Source organism: Toxotes jaculatrix, chromosome 19 (assembly GCF_017976425.1).
Source record: "Toxotes jaculatrix isolate fToxJac2 chromosome 19, fToxJac2.pri, whole genome shotgun sequence".
Taxonomy (NCBI): Eukaryota; Metazoa; Chordata; class Actinopteri; family Toxotidae; genus Toxotes; species Toxotes jaculatrix.
The window spans coordinates 7,814,339-7,835,647 of record NC_054412.1 but is presented as its reverse complement, the minus strand read 5'-3'; the positions used below and the strand labels follow the sequence as shown (position 1 = coordinate 7,835,647).

General features: G+C 43.2%; 1 protein-coding gene across 1 annotated transcript; it reads right to left on the bottom strand.

Moving 5' to 3' along the window:
• Positions 1 to 977: 977 nt before the first annotated feature.
• mycn (MYCN proto-oncogene, bHLH transcription factor) lies at positions 978 to 6,545 on the bottom strand. Its single transcript, XM_041064801.1, has 3 exons — positions 6,417 to 6,545; positions 5,359 to 6,004; positions 978 to 3,022 (listed from the first exon to the last, which is right to left on the bottom strand). Exons 2-3 carry the CDS (start codon positions 5,981 to 5,983, stop codon positions 2,265 to 2,267), a joined length of 1,383 nt encoding a protein of 460 aa, XP_040920735.1. The 5' UTR covers positions 5,984 to 6,004; positions 6,417 to 6,545; the 3' UTR covers positions 978 to 2,264.
• Between the last annotated feature and the right edge of the window lie 14,764 nt (positions 6,546 to 21,309).

The window sequence follows — 21,309 nt, the reverse complement described above, 5'->3', positions numbered from 1 at the left end:
TCTTAGAAATATATGGTTTTAGCTGAAGAAGAAAGGGTCACCCTGTCATATGGTGCTGTGCAGTCACCGCTTTCTTAGGTAAAAAGGATTAATCAAAGTCATAAACAGTGTGTATTTTTATGTCCTGTTAATTCCCTTCTCGGCAAGTCTCTTTCTCTTTCCCTCTGTGAACACACTGTCGTGCTGAATGGCTACTCAGACCGTGGCAACAGATTTCTCTTTCAGCCATCTCCAGAGAACGGCTGGCCAGACTCCTGAGTGGCACATATTTGGGCTACGGCCCAGCACTGGAGTCACAGAAAGGGGGGAGGAGAGAGGGGAGGAGGAGGTGAGGGGAGGAGGAGGAGGAGGCCAGAGCCATGTGGCTGATGTTGGTAAACAGTATCCAGCCTTGTCCTGGCATCATGGCAGGCAGCGCACAACGCCGAGATATCAGGCGCCCGGGCCACACACAGACCGGGACAAAAGGTAGACACACATACAGGCATTTGCATTCATACGCGCACACACGCATACATGCAGGCAGAAATACACAGACTACTAACAGACAAATAAAAGACTCACTCTCGGTGTCTGCCACTCAGCAGCTGCTCCAGTTTCCATGGCAACAGCCTGAACAATGTAGTAGGAAGAGCTGTGTTGGTGAGAGAGGGAAATAGAGAGAGGAGAGAGTGTGTGTGTGTGTGTGTGTGTAGATGTGTGTGCTCCGGTGCACTTGAAATGCGTGTGTGTGTGTGTGGGTGGGTGTGAGAGGCTACAGAGGGGGAGGTAGCCGCAGGGTGCTGAGACAGAGAGGATTCAGAAGACACTCTCTTTATTTCTTTGTCAGGATGAGTCTTTGAGAGCAGCAAAACAAATATGGAAATGTAAAGGAAAATAGAAAAATAACCACAGAAAGCAGAAAGAGGCTGATGTGAAAGGGTCAAAGGTGATGTTTGCAGGTCTTAGTGACAACAAAGGATCCACAAAGGCAGAGATAAGGATTTTTATGATGTCTATTTATTTTTCAAAATGAGGTATTTCAAAGTGCTATGAGTTGCAGCACTAAATGTACATTTTAAAAATGAAAAAAACAAACATCTTATATCCGTTTACCCAATTCTATGCACCCGATAGTTACAAATATAAACAAAAGAGGAAGAAAGAAAAAGGCCAGGTACATAAGGATAGAACACATTTGCTGTACAAAAGAATTATTTGAGATAGAAGAAAAAAAATGACAAGATAAAGTGATATCTACCGAGAACTCATTTTCATACGAAAATATAAGTATCAAATTTAGTATGTATCAGGTTCACACTAAAAGCATAAAGGTGTGTAGAATTAGTAATATGATACAATACAAAGAAAAAGAGGAAAAAACAATATATTGTTATATTACAAAGTTTCATGACTCTCAAAAATCGAGGCCTTACAGTACTTTTAAAGGTATATAAACTTCCAGTCTAGTTATTGGCAGCTTCCTGACATGTATAAAAAAAATCCAAGGACAAAATGTATTACAAAACAAGGCAGATCTGAGTGTAATTTGTCTGTACACTATTGTTATATACAAAAGTGTCGGCTAGCAAGGTGCACAGTTATACATCCACTGACTTGGTTTGAGCACCAGTGTGAGAGGAGTGAGAGAAAGAGAAACTGTAGTGGCATTGTTTATGTGACCCATAACGCCTCAGTCGTTATAGTCTCTTCAGTTTTGCAGTGGTGAAGGCAAAGTAAATGTGCACTGCTTCTTGTACGTGAACTCTCCAAGCAAAGTGCCCTCTAACACCTGTCCCTGGGGGAATCACTTGATTCCAGGCTGGTGTCACAGTGAGTACAAAAAAAAACAAGATACAAATAGAAATGATATAAAAAAAACCAGAGGAAGTGAGGACCAAAAAGTGTTTCCTCTCTCCTTCCTCAATCTTTTCTCTTTTTTATCTTTCCTCAATGTGACTGAATTGAAAAAGTAAACCCTAAACATTCTTAACGTCAACAAATGTGCAAAAAAAGTGGCGGCAGTGAAAGTCCGAGCATCCCTCCAGCAACCCCCTCCCCTTCCTCCAGGTGTGTGTCGGCATCTGAAGATAAACGTCCTCTGAGATATTGTGTTTCTGTGTGCACATGTACAACAGATATGCAGGCCTGTGTGTCTGTGCTGAAGTGTAAAGGCCTGTTTTGTGTGTGTGTGTGTTGTATTGTTGTTTCAGACAGACTGAGTTGAGACAGGAGGGGGTCATCCAGGGTATATGTGAGTGTTTCTGTGTTGTAGCGGTTGTCTGTTAGCGAGTCCTTGCCTGCTCCAGCCTGCGCATCAGCTGCTGCCTGCGGGCCTGGAGTCTGTCCTTCTCCTGCTGGAGCCTCATCTCCTCTGTTTCCAGAGAGCTCACGTACTCGGTGGCTTTCTTCAGGATCAGCACCTTTGCCGCCTTCTCATTGTGTGCCAGCTCTGGCACGTGGTCACGCAGTGTCAGGAAGCTGGAGCGCAAGTCGTTGCGGCGCTGGCGCTCCAGAATGTTGTGGTTACGCCGGCGCTCACTGTCCTCTGAGTCCGAGCTCCCACGTGGGCTGCTGTCTCCGCTGGCACTGCGCTTGCTTCGTGCCCCTGATGTGCTGGTGACTGAGCTGCAGGATGTGGAGGAAGATGAGGAGGATGAAGAGATGGTTCTGGTGGGAGGTCGTGGGGCGTCGGATGTTTTTTGCTTCTTTGGAGGTGGCACGGGGTCATCATCTGAAGCGTACGGTGAGGGGGCTGCGTAGTTGTGTTGCTGCTGATGGACTGAACTCCTCTTCAGGATCAGCTCCTGAGGAGCTCGGCTGACGAACCGGCTCACCACACCAGACCCTGCCACAATTCCTCTTGCGTCTTGACTCTTGGGATGCACAGAGATGGTGACAGAGCCTGTCGCCATGGGCGATGCCTTGTTGATTGTGGAGCGCCTCTTCTCTACCGTAACCACATCAATCTCCTCCTCCTCTTCCTCTTCCTCTTCATCCTCATCATCCTCTTCCTCCTCTGCTTCATCGTCATCTTCCTCTTCTGGGAAAAGAAAACAAAATGTGAGTGACTTAATCGCTCTGACACACAAGCATTCCCACTATGTCATCAATGTGTACCATCACTGACAGATATGTATGTGAGAGTGTATATGTGTGAATGAGATCAAGAGAGAGTGTGTGTGGGAGCGAGAGCATTGCTCAACGTTGTTTGCATAAGCAGAAACCTCTTAATGCTTAGTGTCAGTCACTCCTCAACTAATCTGCTCTGCAGGCGTTGACACGTTCAGTTTCAGTGCTGAGCAGACAGGCTGGATTTCTGCCTTTCATTCTCTCTCCCTCCTTCAAAACTTCTGCTAATCTTCTCCGGTGAGACGAGACAGTTTTAGTCTGATGCCTTCAGTCTATCAGTGCAGCTCAAGTCACGCTGACTGTGTGTGATAGTAGCAGAGCCATGAGGAACTTAACCTTAACTCTGACCTCTGATGAAGTTAAAAATCTTTTTTTTTCCTAGCTGAGCTCTTCGTTTTAATACCTGAAATTGAGCTGAGCAGCTGAGACTTATCATCCACTGGCGCCTTTGAAGATGAGAGGAAGTGGCCAATCATGAGGCAGAGAGTGTGAGGCCCAGTTAAAATGCCTTTGTGATAATGGCTCTCATTATCAGCTCAGGAGCATCTGAAGAGTGTGGCATTTTACAGCTTACAGTAACCCACTTCAGACACTGCTGCATCAGGATGCTGTTTCAACACACACTGAACACACACACACACGCAGGCTGGTGCTGCCATCAAAACAAAGCCTGGCACAGCTGGGTGGATGAGGGGGCGTGGCTGGCTTTGCCACATGTGAGGCTGGGATTTAGCTGTTTGGTGTTTCACTCTCTGAATGGAACGGCTCATTTATTGGGGTAGGGAGGTGTATAAATAGAGGAAAGAGCACAAAATCTCTGTCTGGGGAGATAAAACATTGGCCTGAAGCTGCACAATCCAAGTACCTCCTTGGCATGTTTTGCCCACTGTCTTAAATCTGTACAGCTGATTTTTTTTTTTGAGTAGTGGGAGTCCCTTGTTCTCATACAAGTCCTCTTTTAATAGAAAGACTGGCCTATCTGTAGGGATAAACCTACATAAAAGTCTGTGTCTCTTTTATGTGAAAGTAAAGGACGCGTGGATAACACAGAAGGACGCGTCTTAACGCTGCGAGCGGCGGAAGCGCATTGGAGCGGTACTGTGCGCAGGATGGTGGGGCGGCAGGCGATCGGATCACCGCCCTTTTTTAAGCCTCGGAGCTGGAGCGGCGCCAGGGAGACAGCTGTCGAGATGGAGCGCTTGTTCAAAGCTGTCACCCCCCTAAAAGAAGCGGCCCTCCTCCGTCCTCTTTTCTTCGCGTTGGAGGAGGTGTTTGGCAAGGCTGGCTGAGTCTGCCCTCTGTGCCAAGCTGGAGGCCTTTGTACTACTGTTTCACAGCGAAAACACGCTGATAAGGACTCGTGAGTGTTTGTTTAGGGAACTCATGGGCAGTAATAGATGGTAGATGTCTTAGGGAGAAGTCTTTGGGCGATTAAATGCACACAGCACTCATTTCCGAATCTAAACACAACCACTTCCTACATGTTTTCTCTAAAGACAATGGAGAAACACGAGTGTGTCAATCTGTTTTTCTGCTTGTACGGTTTCGTCGTAGTAGGCAATGCTTCCTCATGCCATTATAGTGTTACTCCTGTTCTCCTTCCAAGGGCTAATTTTAGGTACGAGCTGAACTCAGCGCGGCAGTTTGTACATACAGGCTAAAATAAGTTCCAATTTCTCACCCACTGTGAGCAAATTGGCCATTAATCCATGCGAAATGAAAGCTTTCACGGCACCGTGAGCCAGACACTTTATCAGCTCATCGCATTATTGAACACCTTTTCGTCTTCCCCTCCTGCAACCTGGTGCGGTGTGTGTGTGTGTGTGTGTGTGTAGTGTCTTTTTGTTTGGCTCAAATGCCAGCTGAGTTCAGTAAAGCGCACAATCCCCCATTTTACTGCCATCTGCCGGATGAAGAGCCTTCTGATTACATAAATCTCGTTCACCGTGTCACTACTCCACTTTGTGTATATGTGTGCATGCTTGTGTGTGTGTGTGTGTGTATGTGCGTGTGTGTGTGTGCGTGTGCGCGTGGAATGTAACGAGGTAATCCGATTCTGGACCAGTCATATGAACAAGCTCCAGTCACTTCAATTAGGCAGGGTACAGGGTTTATATTAACAACAACATTAATAATAATAATAATAATAAAGTGATGTTTTAGTGTTGGGGTTTTCTTGTCAGCAGAATTTCCAAAAAAAAAAGAAAAAACTAAACAAAGGTTTTTAGCGCATCTTCACATTCTTACCGGAGTCACTGGAAGTGCTTCCGTGGGTTGTGGACGTGTTAACGGTCCCGGATGAGTCTCTGCTGCCGTTCTTCTTGTTGACCGGGAAGGGGAACACTACCGTGGGGTCCACGCACTCTGACACAGAGCTGCGGTTCACCACCTCCGGCGCCTTGAGGCACACGTTCCTGCCGCCCGCTGTGGCCGTGGAAATAGCCTTGCCGAGTTTCTCCGTGACCACCCGCTCCAGCTTTTCCCTGGCGGAGAAGCCACTCCACATACAGTCCTGAATAATGATGCTGTTGGGGTTAGTATCCAAAGCGGAGCCGAACAGGTCCCCATCGTCGGACGCTCCCCAGATATCATCCTCTGGTAGGAGCAGCAGCTCGGAAGCCCAGTCCAGAGGGTCACCTAAGCCGAAACCCAGAGGGTCTGCTTCCGGGGAGGCAGTCGCCGGCTCCCCCGGTAGCGCGGCTCGGCTCGGGGAGAGGGGCGGAGTGGGCAACAACTCGAATTTCTTCCAGATGTCCTCCCCCGGTGGCGCAGAGTCGGGACCACAGAAGTAGAAGTCGTCCTCATCCGGGTAGAAACACGGTTGTAAGGAGTCAAACTCCAAATCGAAGTTTTTACTTATGATCGCCGGCATTCTATCCCACAATAGAAAAACCTGTAAAGGAACAAAAGATAGTTTAGTCTCCAATGTGAAAGAGCGACTCTGCCCATTCCCTGTCTCCTCTATCACACCTGAAAACTGCGCTGCAGAAGGAGCATGAGTCAAAGCCCACACACAGTCTGCTCCACTAAATTCCACACTCACTCCTCTATGGGGTTTAAAAAATCACACAAATCTCACAGGAGAATGTGCGTAAATGTGACCGTGACGCACAAACTCTGCCAAACGACGCATTGGCTCACAGCTCACTAAACACGCCCGAAAATGTGATTAGGACCCAAAAAGCACATTTACAGAAAAAAAAATGAAATAACAACAATCGAATTTACTAGACAATGATTTGCCTGTAAGGTGTGTGAGAAAAATAAGTTTCCATAATTAATCGCTGAAATGAGAAGATGCTCACCTCGTCCTGACTTGGGATGATAATGTGCGAACCAATTTTTGTCGTTTCTCGCAGTCAGTAATACAGACACCAGATTTGGAGCAGTCATCTACTTTGGGAGCACAGACAGTCCTCTGACACACATTGTGGCTGGCTGCAGAGTGTTATACACTCAGAGGGAGGAAAACAGACTCCTCCCTCCCAGGCTGGGAGGGTGGTACAGTCGGCTTTTGGTTTGATGCGGCGCGGGAGACAGGCTGGCTGGGAGCTTTCTTTCAAGGTGAATCGAGAAAATAGCCTAAACACTGCAAACAAGTACGAAAGCAAGAAAAAAAAAGCAAGGTGGTAAGAAAAAAATTAGTGTGAAGGAAAGTGAGAGATAAAAGACGAGAAAAAACAAAAGAAAAGGAAGAACAGAGAAAGTAACAGCGGAAGAAAGAAAGAATATGTATTATTGATAGCCTCAGGCAAACTGTCTTTTCTCTCTCCCCTTCTCTCCATTGGGATGTCAAACCAAGGATCAGCTATGAAACGGTCGAAGTAACCCAGGGGCGGTTAGTGATTTGCTTCCTTGCTCAGACTGGGGGCATTGCAGCAGGCTGGATGCTGATGCTTGGCCGCGAGGGCTTGAACCGTCCAAGTGAAGGGCATCAACACTCCCTACACATAAACACACAGGACACTCAAATATACACTCACTGATAGGTTATTAATAAAACGATTTCTGCTGCTTCCTTGACGTAATTTAGAGTAACTTATTATAATTATAATTATTATTTACTTTGTTTAGGTCTATATATAAAAAACTACATCATTTGGGTTAATTTATCAAAAATGTTATAGTGTAATTATGATTTTGTGATTAAAATAATCATAATAAACAAATGCGGTATATGTATATAGGAAATGAATAGTTATACATCAGTTTAACTTCTTCTGCATACATGTCATTGATTTAAGATGATGTGTGGAGATATTTTCCTACACATTAAAGCCCGCTGCCCTCCTCTTGCTCTCCTGTAGAGCTCTGAATATCATTTTCTCTTTTGTCTGAGGGCCAACAGCATCCTAGGCTGAAAGGTTCAGTGCGCCCTCACACGGACTCACAGAGAACAGCAGCAGATACGCGCAACACAGCCACCGAGCTGAGCGACCCAGACAAAGACATAAAAACACAGACTCGATTTTTTTTTTCCAAAATGAAAGGGGGAAAAATGCCACTTGGAAAAAAAAACAAAACTTCTCTTTAGCTATAAGGGGCCGCATTTCCTCAGACAATAGGCAGTGGAGTACGGAGCAGTTTTCAGCTGTCTCCGGAATAAGACAGGATCCGAGAAGTGCATGTTACGTAACCACAAGCGGTGGTTGTAGCCTGGAGTCATTCCCATTCCCTTTTCTAATGACAGCTTAGGAGGAATGGCGCATCTGTAATTATGCACACAGGCACAGGCGTACACACAGGCTCTGATATTGACTTATTCAGGGAAAAACGTTTACAAAATGGATTCCAGTTGAGCGCCAGCTGTGAGCAGGGAGAATGACAGCGTCTCTTTATTTTCAGCCAAACAATGGCAGATAATAAAAACAGCATTTAGTGTTTTAAGGTGCATTTATAAGAAAATAATAATAATAATAGACTAATCTCTTTGTTGGCTTGTTTCAGCGCTTTATATTAAACAAATTCCTTTCATCAATAATGAATTTGGTAACAAAATGTGTAAATTGATGAATACAGAACTAGTGTCACGGGAGACCCATGACTTATGTATTTAGTAAATCTGCTATGTAATACCAGAAACACATACAGGGATTTTTTTCCCCTCCTCAGTAGGGGTTAAGTTCAAACAACTATGGCCGGCGAAAAGTGAGAATCTGCAGCTGTTTTGTCCACAGAGTAGGAATATCAGGGAGTTTCCTGGGACTCTCAAGCCGGCTCCCAGGAACTGGGGAGATGGTCAAAAACTCCCCACAGGGTCTTGTTCGTCCTCTCTTTTACTTTTTTTCCCCCCAAACTACTGTTCAGTTCTGACCCTCCAGAGGCAGCAGCAGCAGCAGCAGCAGCTTCCTCTGCTGTGAAACAGGACAGAGAGTGGGAGTGAGAACAAAAGGGAAAGTTGTTTTTTGTCCAGTGCAGATCGGGTGAGGACAGGAAGCTGTATACTGCTTGTTTTCTATGGAGCAGCAGAATAAACACTTAAGATAATAAGCAGATGGAGAGGGGAATATTGGCTGTATGCTGTTGTGGTGTGTCTCAGCATAGCGGCAAAGACACTTGCTGAAAGGGATGAATGAAATTCACACAAACTGCACACGTGCACTCACTGATTTGCACTGAAATAGTCCAGATGTTGGTATAATCATTACATCTGGTTATTGTTGATTTGTATTCATGTCAAGTCAAACTCTTCCATCTTCCTACACCCACACACAAGCAGGAAAATAAATGGAAAAACACTCACTCATTTGTCTACAGCTTATTAGATTCATGTTATTATTGCACAATATGTAGCTAATCACACTGTCTCCTTCATTAAAGGAACCCCTGTGCTCAGTGTGACTACCTGTGGATGAAAAAAGCCTATAAAAATAGAGGAAGAGACATAGGAAAAAGGCAGACATGTCAGAGGAGGAACTACGCTGTTGTTTTTATGACAGTTATGGCATGCCCTGCCTCCCTCCCACCATTCACCACTGGACCGGGACATGGATGGTTAAGCAATTAGGCCAGTTTTGATAAAAGATTCATAAGTCACCCCAGTGGATAGTGCAAAGACAAGCATTTTGTGAATAAAATCTGCAGTGATTGAGTGTGCGAGTGTAGGTTGTACCTGATGTCATAGGTTTGTTTTCAGTGTAAAAGTGATGCAGCTGACCTGCATATATATAGCAGGTGTATGCAGTCATCACATCACCTCAGCTTACCCATGATGTGGCAAACATTCAGTGAGAGTACGTCTCGCTCGCTTCACTGACATTCTCTGTTCTCTGTTTGTGGCATGAAAATAGTCGAAGAGTCTTATATGGGTTTGCTAATGGAGCTGTGTCAACTCCAAGCATTTATTTGTATATAGGCACATCACAGAGCCGTGAAATGACGAAAGCAGTTGTATGACACTGATTCCAGAAAGTGCTATCTGGGCAGCTTGTGTTCTGCTCAGTTATATGGTGGTTATGTTGCTCTCACACGTTAAATTGACTATTTTAAAACTTGTGTATTGTTTTTTTTCCAATACTGTTTAACTTTTAACACAGACACACACACACACAGTAGCCTATGTTCATAAATGACTACAGATTTTATTTTTTTTATTTTTTTGCTTTAGTGACTGCAGTGGAGCTACTCTATAGCTGTATGTACAGAACTGTTTGTTCTGAGCAACTCCCAGATGTAAGCGTGTTTACAGTATGTAAGTGAATTTTTAAGTGTGTATGTGCTGTGTTACTTTGTTGACAGTTTTCATTTTATCCATTTAACAAGCACTCTCCTCCAGGGAAATCAGGATGAATGCAGCAGCAGAACCAGTTTAAATTTCTTTAGTCCTTAGTCACATTTAGTTTGTGAAACGTAAACATAACTTATTATATTACAGTGCAAAGAAAGAATTTTGTCTCATGTCTTAGGCTCTACAAAAAATCTATTAGAAGAAACTTTATACGTGTAAGTTATGATGACCTGATAATATACTGTATGTTATAAAAGAATATTGTTTTTTCATGCAATCAGAAACTTTCCAGGTAACCCTCTTTTTATTTTGTTTTTAATTATTGGGTAATAGCTTATTCATCATTCTGGTATTTCAACATGTATTTTCAAGTATCTGGATAATCCAGGTCTGTTTAGAACAAGCAGAGTCAAAGATTTTCAGCATCAAAGTGCTAGAACGTCTTTATGTATGAGTTCAGCAGCTTAAAGCGCCAACCGTATATGAACTTGCACAAGACAACGTGAGCTTGTTAGTCAGTTCATAGTTTCCTATAGCAGCTCAGAGCACCACACAGTCCTCACTCAGTCTGCATAAGGCATTAGGTGTCCTCTTCTTTAATCATGTCGAGTCACATTCCACAGTGGCATCTTCTCCTCAAACAAACCAACTCCAACAACAGACCATGTTTGTCCATGATCCACATAATTACATCTCAGCCCCAGTGAAACCTTCCACCCCAGCACATTGGAGCCTACTTCCCTCTTCTTCACCCCTTTCACCTTCACCTCACCCCAAACTAAACCAGGCGTTAACTTTATCTCTAAAGCCACTTAACAGCAACTCAATCAAACAAAAGCTTCAGTCCCAATTTTACATGTATATTTTTTCCTTTTATTCTTTTTTTGAGGTTGTGGCACTTGCGTACTTTCATGGTTTTGAGCATTTAACTTTTCACAGTGTTATGAAAGACAGTTATTAAGTGTTTTCAAAGTCTTAAACTTAGTATAAGGTGTTCTGTTTTCTGGTCTTGCCAAAAAATTTAAATATATTTTTTATAGTATATAGGATGCATGCTTGTAGTTGCTTATCATTGTCTTGCTCTGTGGCTTCTAAACTTGGAAGATGATAACAGTTTCGTATCCTACACTTGCTGTATAGAATATGACTGTGCATGACCCTCAACTGATGATTCAGGTAAAAAGAAGCTCATTTATTTTTAACGTCGTTGCCAGAGATGACTTCATCAAGATTTTGCAAGCGACCTAGTCTTGCAGGGGAAAGCAGAGCAAGTTGCAACAAAGCCCTGAGGAATTTGTATGAAATCTTAATAGCAATTCCTCAGTCAACAACCCCAGCAAAAACATTTCTCAACAATTATAAAGTTATTTTGAATATAAACCAATATAACAAATGTGTTTAGGAAAAAAAAAGTTTGTTTTCCCATGACTATTTTTGGGGGATGTTCTCCCATCAAATCTATTTTGGGAGAAATAAACTTGTTGAGGAAGCATTTTGGCCTTTAGATATTAGAGTTTAAGAGTGCCAGAAGTGTGCCTGTGTGAAGAAAGTGGAGTCTGTCTTGTTAGATCTTGTCTTGTTAGTATCTACCTGTAGAATTAAACTCTCACATCAGATGATTCATGGAGCTTATAAGCACCACTTTTTCCACTTCAGCAGTTCCCGCAAGGATTTCTGATGCAATCCATTTCACCCAGGTTAATCCTTCCTTTGTCACAGTAGCAAATGTATTTGAAGACAGTTGAAAATGGATATTAAAGCACATTCCTCTTGGGAATATGCCTTCATATATAGGAAGTAACAGAATATATTACAGTAATGCACATCCCATTTGGCAGGAAAGCTAATTTATATGGATATACAGTAGAATATTAAGTACTGTCTGTAAAGCCACTGTATAAACATAACCTCATGCAGATACATCATATCTCAGGGTGAGCTAGAATACAGGTTTTCTTTGCTGGTGTCATTGAAGGTTGTTGTTAAGGAAGTACCAGATACATTAACTGGAAGAAATGCATTTACCAGTGGACCAGGTGAGGAATGCATTGAGAGATTTCATGCAGACAGTAGCCAGGCATCCACTCTGTGTGAGAGATTTTGAGATGAAAACAGATATGCACTTCTATGTTTTCTCTTCCTTTAGCTGATGTGAAAGTGTAGAAAAGTGTGGTAATTGTACAGGGTGACAGTGGAGAGTCCCCATGATAATAATTTCTGTTTATTTATTTATCTGATTGATCAGTTGCAGCCCTCACCAGTTACCATTAGAGCGTAAAATGGGAGGTAATTGCAGATCACTGTTGTTGCGTGGATCACGTTACCAGTTATGGATCAAATCATGACCATGAATCAATGAGCTTGGCCCTGAAGGTGAACATCATTAGGAGGCCTGACGATCAACTGGAAATCAATGTCAGTGATGGATTAGCAGAACGGGCACCAGCAACACGATCCAGTTGGTTTGATCTGATCGGCCGTTTCATAATGAACCAGCTGGTCCAGAGTCAGTTGGACACTGTGCCACAATGAAATATGCAGCCCTGGCTTCTTTCCACGTCCACTTTCAAAAACCTCTCCTGACTCACCCTAGGAGAGGTGTTTACACCAACTGCTTAAAGTGGTACACGTAAATTTGGTTTTGCCTTGACAGTTTTACAGACCTATTGTTGCTCTTTGTAAAAAAAAATGCATGTGTGAGTTTGCAGGGTCATGAATCAGGGGAAGGAAGCCTTATCTGACTGATGTTCATGTGGGGTTCAGATACACAGACAGCAGAGCCACAACTTGTTAAATAACATCTGTTCTAGTAAGCTAAGACTTGAATCATGCATCCATCCATCCGTCCACTGAAAATGTAATTAGTTTGCTTCCTTTAATTTGTTTCATCTTCATGGTGCATCCATCAGTCCCTGGCTAAATTTTTCAAATAAGTGTGTGTTGTGAGTAAATAAATGAGTGTTGGCCCTATTTTCTGTGACATTAAGGTAAATATGCATTTTTTAAAACAAACACCTTACTTGCTACTATGGTCAAAGTTTGACTTGATGCTTTTACAAGTCCGCACACTTTGGAAATAGTTCAATTTGGGCTCAGATTTTTTGGCAGATTAATCATGTATGTGAAAGGGCTCATACAAAATTATCACAGATTCTGCAGTTCCCCACAGTTCTATGGAGAGTTTCAGTGTCTTTCAGTACATTGTTTGATGCGGCTTTGCCGTCTTGGTTCTCTCCAAGACCCCAGCTGGGAGCGCAGCACCAGTCAGATATGTGAATATGTTAACACATTTTGTGCTGAAAAGTAACACAAAAACTGAGTTGCACAAATGTTATGAGACACAACTGTGTCATGACTGTGCAAGTGACCTCCCCTGACTGGTTAGTGCAGCTGTTGCTCAGTTTTGATAGGATGCCCGATAACAGATAACACATAATGCGTTTTGTGTAATCATAACATAACCAGCGCGATGACTGAATTGAGATAGCGAGCTGATGTGGGTTTGAGGGGAAGAAAAGGAGTGAGACAGCGCTACGCTAAGTGACTTGTTTATTGTGATGAACACTGATGGAGACTGATACCCAAAGTCTTTGTTTGGATTTGTCTTCACCACACACATACACGCACATGAGGACACGTGCAAGTACTGTATGTTCCTTAGCACCACCCTCATGTGTAAGAACAGGTATTTAATTCTTTCACTTCCTCTGGCTTTTATCTCCATATGTTCATATACACATAACCCACTGAAACAAACAAGCCCTTGGCCCTAGTGAACCCTACAAAACCCTCCTAGAGGTCAATGAGCCCTTTTTAGCATTCCCCCTCCTCCTTCCTCTACCCGTCTTTATCTCCCTGCATTTGTTTTGATCCTCAGGGGTCATTAGCCAGACTAAATGTTTGTCTGCTCACAAAGGGAGATGGTTAATATGTTTCAACGCATCCATTTGTCAGCTCTCTTGTCTCTGGCTACACGGCGTGTGAAAGGAGAGCTCAGCGTCTCAACTGGCATTTCAAGACTTACAAGCATTTCAGCACCTCCGGCAGGAGAGGCCTTCACTGTGTACGTATGTGTTAAAGTGTGTGCGTCTGTATGTGCATGTATGTGTGTGCCTATATAAATTCCTCCTCTAGGGTTGGGTTCCCAGCCTCCTGGTCAATATATCAACCCTGACATCATCAATGTGCAGTTTGGAGGAGAAAGAAAATGGAACGTTTCACTTCCTGCAAACATGCTCCATCCTGTCAGTCCGCTCCAGTCAGATTAGCATGATTTACAAGAATTAGGAAGGGTTTGGAGAGAGGAGAGGAGAAGACAAGAAAGGAGGAGAGAGGAGAAGTTAATTCAACCCTGCTACAATAATTATTTACTTGCGAGGCGAAAAAGAAGGAAACCACAGCCATAAATTTGAGGTGAATGTTTGTGTTGACAGGAAGTGGTGTTGTTGGCACTGTTTTAATGATATCACTGGTGATTTGCTGAACCTTGGCCTAAACAGGAAGTCAGCGCTCCAGAAAAATGGCCGTCCTAACAGCGTTTAGCTATCAGTGGGCAAAGGATCCATTTGTCTCTGTGATGAGTGATTCTTTCCTCCTGCTCTGGACCCTCCTGTGGTATTCAGAGCTCCAGGTTCCGCTCATAATTTTAGCCCTCACGATGTGTCACGTCTGTTGACACTGCATACATGACCCAAATTTCTCTGCGTGGTGTGTGTTTGTGTGTGTCTAAATGTGTGTTAGTATGTGTGTTTATGCTATGTGGATTTATGAGAGAGGGTACAGCTGTATAGTTGTAGTTGTCAACTACAAGCCTTAGATCTTTTACTTAAGAAAAATTGTGATACCAGAGTGCAGAAATATTGTCTGCTTTTTAAAATTTTACTTAGACAAAAGTACAAAAGTTTTTGTGTGTAAGTGTAATGTGTGTAAAGTGTAATGTTGCAGCTGTCAAAGGTAGGAAAGCAAAAGTACGTAGAAGTTAAAGCTTTCAAATAAATGTAGGGGACAAAGTACAATATATTCTGCTGAAATGTAGAAATATAAAGTAGCAGAAAACGGGTCCATCACTGGAGTAGCAGTACTGTTTATAATGATAACAATATTAGTAACAGACGTGGCATTAGTTAGTTCTATTTGTTGTATTAGATTCTGACGACAAAACTTAATTTGCAATGATATGAAAAGGGCCTGTTTCATCTAGTTGTGAGTGTCTGTGTGTGTCTGTGTGGGTGGACTTCCCTATTTGCATTCACCTTGAAGAAATCTGTGACGATTCAATCTACAGCAGAAGGAACAAGACGTGTAAACGAAGTCTCACCTGTGGGTTACTAGTTAATAGCTAAACCTGTGTTATTTGATCATGTGTATACTGTATGTTGTGAAACATCACTTGCTCTTTATGCAGCTTGAGGAAGGTGAACAGACCGACATGATGAAGTCAGGAGACATACCATGCAGACACTTATCACATATGAATAGGACAAAAAAAGAAGTAGTTTGCATGATTACCTGAATTAATGAGTTGTGTCTAATATATGTAATGAAATAGGACATGAATGTCTAGTTTAGTTCATCCCTTCAAAGGACTGGCAGCACATACCAATGTATGTTCACACATTATGGAACGTGTGTGTGTGTGTTTAAACTCCTCGTTGTTAAAAGGCAGTTATGTCCTAATGAGATGTAAATGACTACAGGAGGTGGTCTCCCACTCTCTCAATGGGACGCCTCTCCGCCTTTGAAGTTCTGATTTTGGGGTCCGGGGGTTGTCATAGTGATGCTTCCTTGTCCCTCTGACCGTCTCTGGGGAATTGGCTTTGATTGGAATATTGACAGGCATGTGGCAGCCTCCTTCTCTTTCTCCTCTTCACCTCCTCCCTCCGTCCCTCCCACATCTTTTTCCCTTGAGCTTTCTCTCAAGAAAGCGCAAAGAAATCGGACAGCCTGCCACATCAACTACCACAGTGGAAAAGTATTGTTCTAAGCAAAAAATGTCAAGTCCCAGTAGTGTCAAATTCTTAGATTAAATTCTTTCTTCTGTGAAAACTTATGCAAAGCATTTTATATTTAGCTGCTTTTGTCTTGAAGGTGTGTTTTGATGTTTTTGGAGGTCAAACTGAAAGGCGGGGATATAAATAACTCATGCAAGGTACATGAGCAGAAGATAGTTAGTATGTAGCTCACAGTTGCACCTCCGTCTGTGTGTGTGTGTGTGTGTGTGTGTGTGTGTGTGTGTGTGTGTCTGTGTCCATTTGGTGACTTTGAGTTTCGCCACAAAGGACAGTTGGTGGTGCTGAAGGGAGATGAGCAGTGGGCATCAGGTTCAGCCTGACCACCAACAAGGTAATCTGCCAGACAGACCATGCCGCTCCATCTGTTCAGTCTGTGTGTGCATGAATTAGTGTGTGTGGCAATCACAGACATGCCACCTTCCCGAGTCTGAAGCTGAAATCGCCCATCTTGTTGCAAAACTGAGAGGTGGAGAAGTGTAAGAGATTTATGTGGAAAAAAGGCTTAACACGGAGAACAATACTCTGACCACAGGGACACAGTGTTCCTACAGCCACCCTTGGCCCAGCAGATCGCCCCATCTTGTCATCATTGATCATGCTTAGCTGTCAATTGATGTGAATGTATTAGAATGGAAGGTCTTTGTGGATGAATTCCTGACAGGCACCAGTAGCCTACAGGCCTGTGACCTTTCTGCCCTCCGCATGGTCAATACCCCCCCCCCCCCCCCCAAAAAAAAGATGCTTGGCAAGCCCCCCTCTTCTCTCAAGACCTCCATCATGTGATCCTCTAATCAATTAAGCTGCATCTTACATTCCTCTGGTGTGAGGTCACGCCAGCGTTTCCTCTGGGGGTTTCTCTCTTGAATGACTCTCTGCCCTCCTCTTGTCTGTGCCCCCTCCACCTTTTTTTAGTATCAACATTTGGTATTTGATTAACAAGCTTTGATTTATTCTTTTGCTTATGATGGAAAGCATCTATAATTTTTCCTCAATTCTGCAGGAAGTCAGTCGTGGCAAAAATACATCCATCTGTGGCAGACTGTACCTGGATCTAGAATGAATGAGCTGAACAGAGCAGTGGTTACCTTCAGGTCAAAGTCACAGTTGTGATGAAGGTTACACGATGCAAATCATTTTGAAAACGCACCATGTCTTTCTTTATTTCTTCCTTTCATCCACTCTCATCCACTCTAAGCTTTTTCAAAATGCCCTCAAAGTGTATAAGCTAGAAGGAAGCAGTTGGCAAGGAAAATGGAGGTTTTCAAAAATGCGGATTGTGCTGACATAAGGTGTCAATATGCTTGTGCATATGCAGGTTGAACAGCATCTAACCCCCCACCCTCACACCTTCCGATGTCTGAAATGGGGGGGGGGGGGGGGGGCAGCAAACAGTGTTTGTGTACTCTTAAAGCAGATGTGTTAAAAACATCACATAATGTGTTACATTTTGACATGTGCTGCATGAGTCCAGGGACAACAGGTGCTGTGTTAGATTTGACACAGTCCTGTTCCTGCAACACATCCAGGGGTTCAAGTGGGCTGGAGAGGTGTTTCTAGCACCTTTGATTAATAAGTAAATGAATGTGATTGGCAGTGTCATACATAATAATGTCGAGTAGTGGTGTTCGGTCACACCGGGACAAATCTCAGTATGCTGCCACATTTGTGGGCCGGTGGACTGTCAAAAAATCTGTTAAGTTTTTACCAGCCCTCTCTGTTTTGCCATGCCTGTGTAGTTGCACCCAAAGGGCAAAATTGATTCATTTATAGTATAGTGAACATAACATCTAAGATATACAGTTTTGTATCTTGGGATCAAATACAGCTCTCTGGTGTCAAAGCTTGTAATAATATCTAAAGGCCGAAAGTCAGAAGTTTCAGCCACTGTAATCAGTTCATATTCTTTTGTTCTTTGTACTGCATAGGCATAAAAGTGGTCATAAAAGTACTCCACTTTTAGGATCCTCACAAACATGAGGATTGACTCATTTAGTGCCTGTGGCAAGATATGAATGACATCACCAAACAAAGGCTCTTCTCTATGGCCTGTTCTCAAGGGCAGTATAGAACCAGTTCTATAAGTCTGGCCAATACACACCAACACTGTGAGACACAAAGATGATACTAGTCAAAGACATGTCAGTTTCAGGGGATAATCTCAAGTTGTCCTGCAAGACGTCTGGTATTTTATTGACTCCACACTAAGAAGATAGGCATTGGTCAATTCTATTTTCTGAGACAGATTATCACTATGCTAACTGTATAGTGAGCAACATTTATGCTTTTAAAAAAAAAAATGTTTAAAAGTGTATGCCAGTGATTCATCAGATCTTTTTGGGCTTACTGATTTATGATTTCATGTGATCTTGATCAATTTTCGAGAAAGGCAATTACATTTAAAAAACCGTTGTCATTAAACATAATCCAGGGTTTTGAAGACTCGGCCAGTATCAGTGTTCTTGTCTGGCAGTCTGGTTAGAAAAATAAGAACAATCCTTGTCCTTTGCTACTGCTGTAGGGGTGTTAGGAGTCAAGACACTGTTGAAGGTCGATGGATCTGCGCAGGTAGATGACTGTGATTATACAGCACAGCCTTTAGGTGGGAATGTTTGTGACAGAACGATTGTGAAGCAGGGCGTTGCAGAAAGAGAACATGCATGTTCAGCAAACTCTCCCTGGGTAAATACAGTTTAACAAGTCTCATTCCACCTCCTTTGTTTGCTGTTTTGTCTGTCAGAAGGCACCATAAAATTTAGCTCATTAGGGTGGTAGGAGTGAGTTGCTATCTGAGTGCCATTAACAAAGAGGCCCAATAGGGCTGTGCCTCAGTAACACTATAATATTCTGTGGCTCAGCTGCAAACATATGAGGTCAGATCGACTATAATATTCCACACATGGGAGTTAAACTTTAGATAGTGTTGCCAGGGAAGAAAATCATCTCTGACACTGGTTACTTGGAAAATAGGGCTGATAAGAAGTACCCCACACAAACTTTAAGCCTCAGTACCCCTGACAGCAAGGTAAGGTTAATGTAATGTAATAAATTTGTACGTACTTGAACTTTTCATTCCCATTTGTACAGACCATGCGAGCTCACGTCCTCTGAGCAGGACCTCTGTGTGTGGGTCCCATATGATTTACATAAGGCCACAGAGACCCGTAATCACACTCGGTAATCACTGTGCTAAATTTAACATGGGGGATAAGGGGAAATCAGGCCCAAATCAAAGGCTTTGTTATCTGCTTAGTGCTTATGATGTAGATTATGAAACAGCACAATGATCTGATAAACATATGGGCAAGGAACGGGGCAAAAACATCTGCACGCCTGCTGGCCACACAGTAGCAGGGAAAACTTTATCCCATTGCCAGCCTTTAATGAAAAAGAGGAAGCTGGCAGAAAAGAGAAATGTAGACACAAAATTAGTGTGCGAGTGTGTTTGAGTTTCTAGTAAATCTCTTGACTTGCTTGGCAACGGGATGAGGAAACAGTCCCTAAGTTACCTCGGGGACCAACTGTGCTTGAGTGGAGGAAAGAAAGGGGGTGTGTGTGTGGGGGGGGTATTTAGGGGTGGGTGGTGAGGACTTGGACAGAGGAGAACAGGAAGACAGATCGCCTATGGCAACCGGGACTTCCTGTCAGATCCAGGTCAGTAAGTTGCAGCGTGACACTTGGGGGGGAAATGGTCTGTAATCGCAACAATCAGCGTGATTAGCGTGAGCAAGCTGCAGCCCCAGACCTCAGTCTGCCACCCAGGCTGCTGCTGGCCTGCGAGCACCCTCAGCTTTGCTGCATGGGAATGATGGAGGTGGGAGTATAGGAGACTAACACAGAAACTCACTGCCTGAAAGCTGAGTGAGTTAGACAGTAAGAGAGAAGACTGTGGCTAAGAAGATGGAGAGATCAGTTGGTAAGCACAAGTTCAAAACTGTGACCTTACTTAGAATATTTGACTCAGAATTGTGGGAAAGAGAGGAACCTCCTCCTCTGCTGGGTCAGAAAATGGACCAGAGCTGTGTCACAAACAAATAGCTCCCCCTTGGGAAACAAACTCCAGACGGTGTAAAAACATTTTGCCTTTTACTGCATGTCACAGCCTACTTTGAGCAGCAGTAATGACTCAGCCAGAAGAAACGGTGAGAGGCTGCATATAAAATGGCATTTTGTTGCCACCAAAGGCTGTGGCACTTGTGCCCGAAAAATATCACACATCTGATTTCTGCAGATAAAAAAGACAGTTACGACCCACAAAATATAAAATAAGCAGGAGATGAATGTGTGAACAAGAAGAAATGTTTCAGTATAAAACAAACACTTGAAAATGGTAGTTATATTGTTATAGGTGAGTAAGAGAAGAAAGCGACTTTATGCCCTCCAGCATCTATAATCTAAATCCGGTCTGTGAGCGGTGATTTGTCAGTGAGTCAGCATTCTCCAAGTATCCATCTCTTTGTGTCTAAACAGACTGTCAATCACTGCACTGGCACTTCCTGTTTACCTGTCCCATTGACCTCCTCTTTGGAGAGCCACTGGTGCTGAGTGCTCCGAGGAGCCCCGAGGACAAGCACTCAAATGGCCAGCTTCAAAGTTAAGGCAAAGTTTACCCAGAGTTGAGCTTCCACAGGCTGCCCTGCTGTCCACCGGGGTTGTGTGTTCAGATAAGAAGGCTGCTTCCTGGTCCAAACATATACACACAAAGAGAAAAGAAAGACAGACAGAAAGAAAAAGGAGGTGGGAGGCAAACAGTGAAGTGTTATCACAGGTATCATTTGTTTGAAAAGTGACTCAGTGATATGGAAAGAGTGTGGTGGTGCAAGTGTTTGTGTTGGGATTTTCTTAATGGACGCTGTGCTATCCATGCTACTGTTAGAATAGAATAGAAGAGGCTTCACTGGGATTAAATGACTAGTTCTTTACATTTAAAGTTATAATCTGTAAGATTTTCATGGAATGAAACCTAATTTCTGGTACTATTTATGCTCTGCATTTTTGAAAAATAGCCATTCAGTGTTTTTACAGAAATTATTTCTTTATAGGTGTAGTTGCTGCTGTTTCACCTTACAAGCATTTAACGAAATAGAGGGAGGTCTTTATTTTTAAGCAGCCACAGGATATGTTGTGTAATAGTCCATGAGGGTAGTGCTATCTGCAAAGTACCAGCCACAGTGAGATGTTGGATGAAGACTTATGTTACAGAGCTACAGATGACAGGCTGCACACCTCTAGCTTTTCAGCAAGGTATCCAACATTACTGTGCCCTGCTGCTGTGTGGAAAACTGCCCCAACCAAGTGCAACATAAAAAGCAGCTGTTTTTGATTGTATTCATTTTTAAACCATGAGTTTGGTTGCAATGTAATGTGGTACATAGATCTTCTTCTGTTGTATTTCTGACATGATAGCTGCTCAACAAGTAGTGTTGAACCACATTTGCTGTTACCATGGTAATCACAGATTTA

Excerpts from the sequence above, each read along its gene's own strand:
- mycn (XM_041064801.1), bottom strand. The coding sequence starts at position 5,983 with ATGCCGGCGATCATAAGTAAAAACTTCGATTTGGAGTTTGACTCCTTA. Across the intron at positions 3,023-5,358 it reads AAGCACTTCCAGTGACTCCG|AAGAGGAAGATGACGATGAA; the intron begins GTAAGAATGTGA and ends TTCTTTTCCCAG.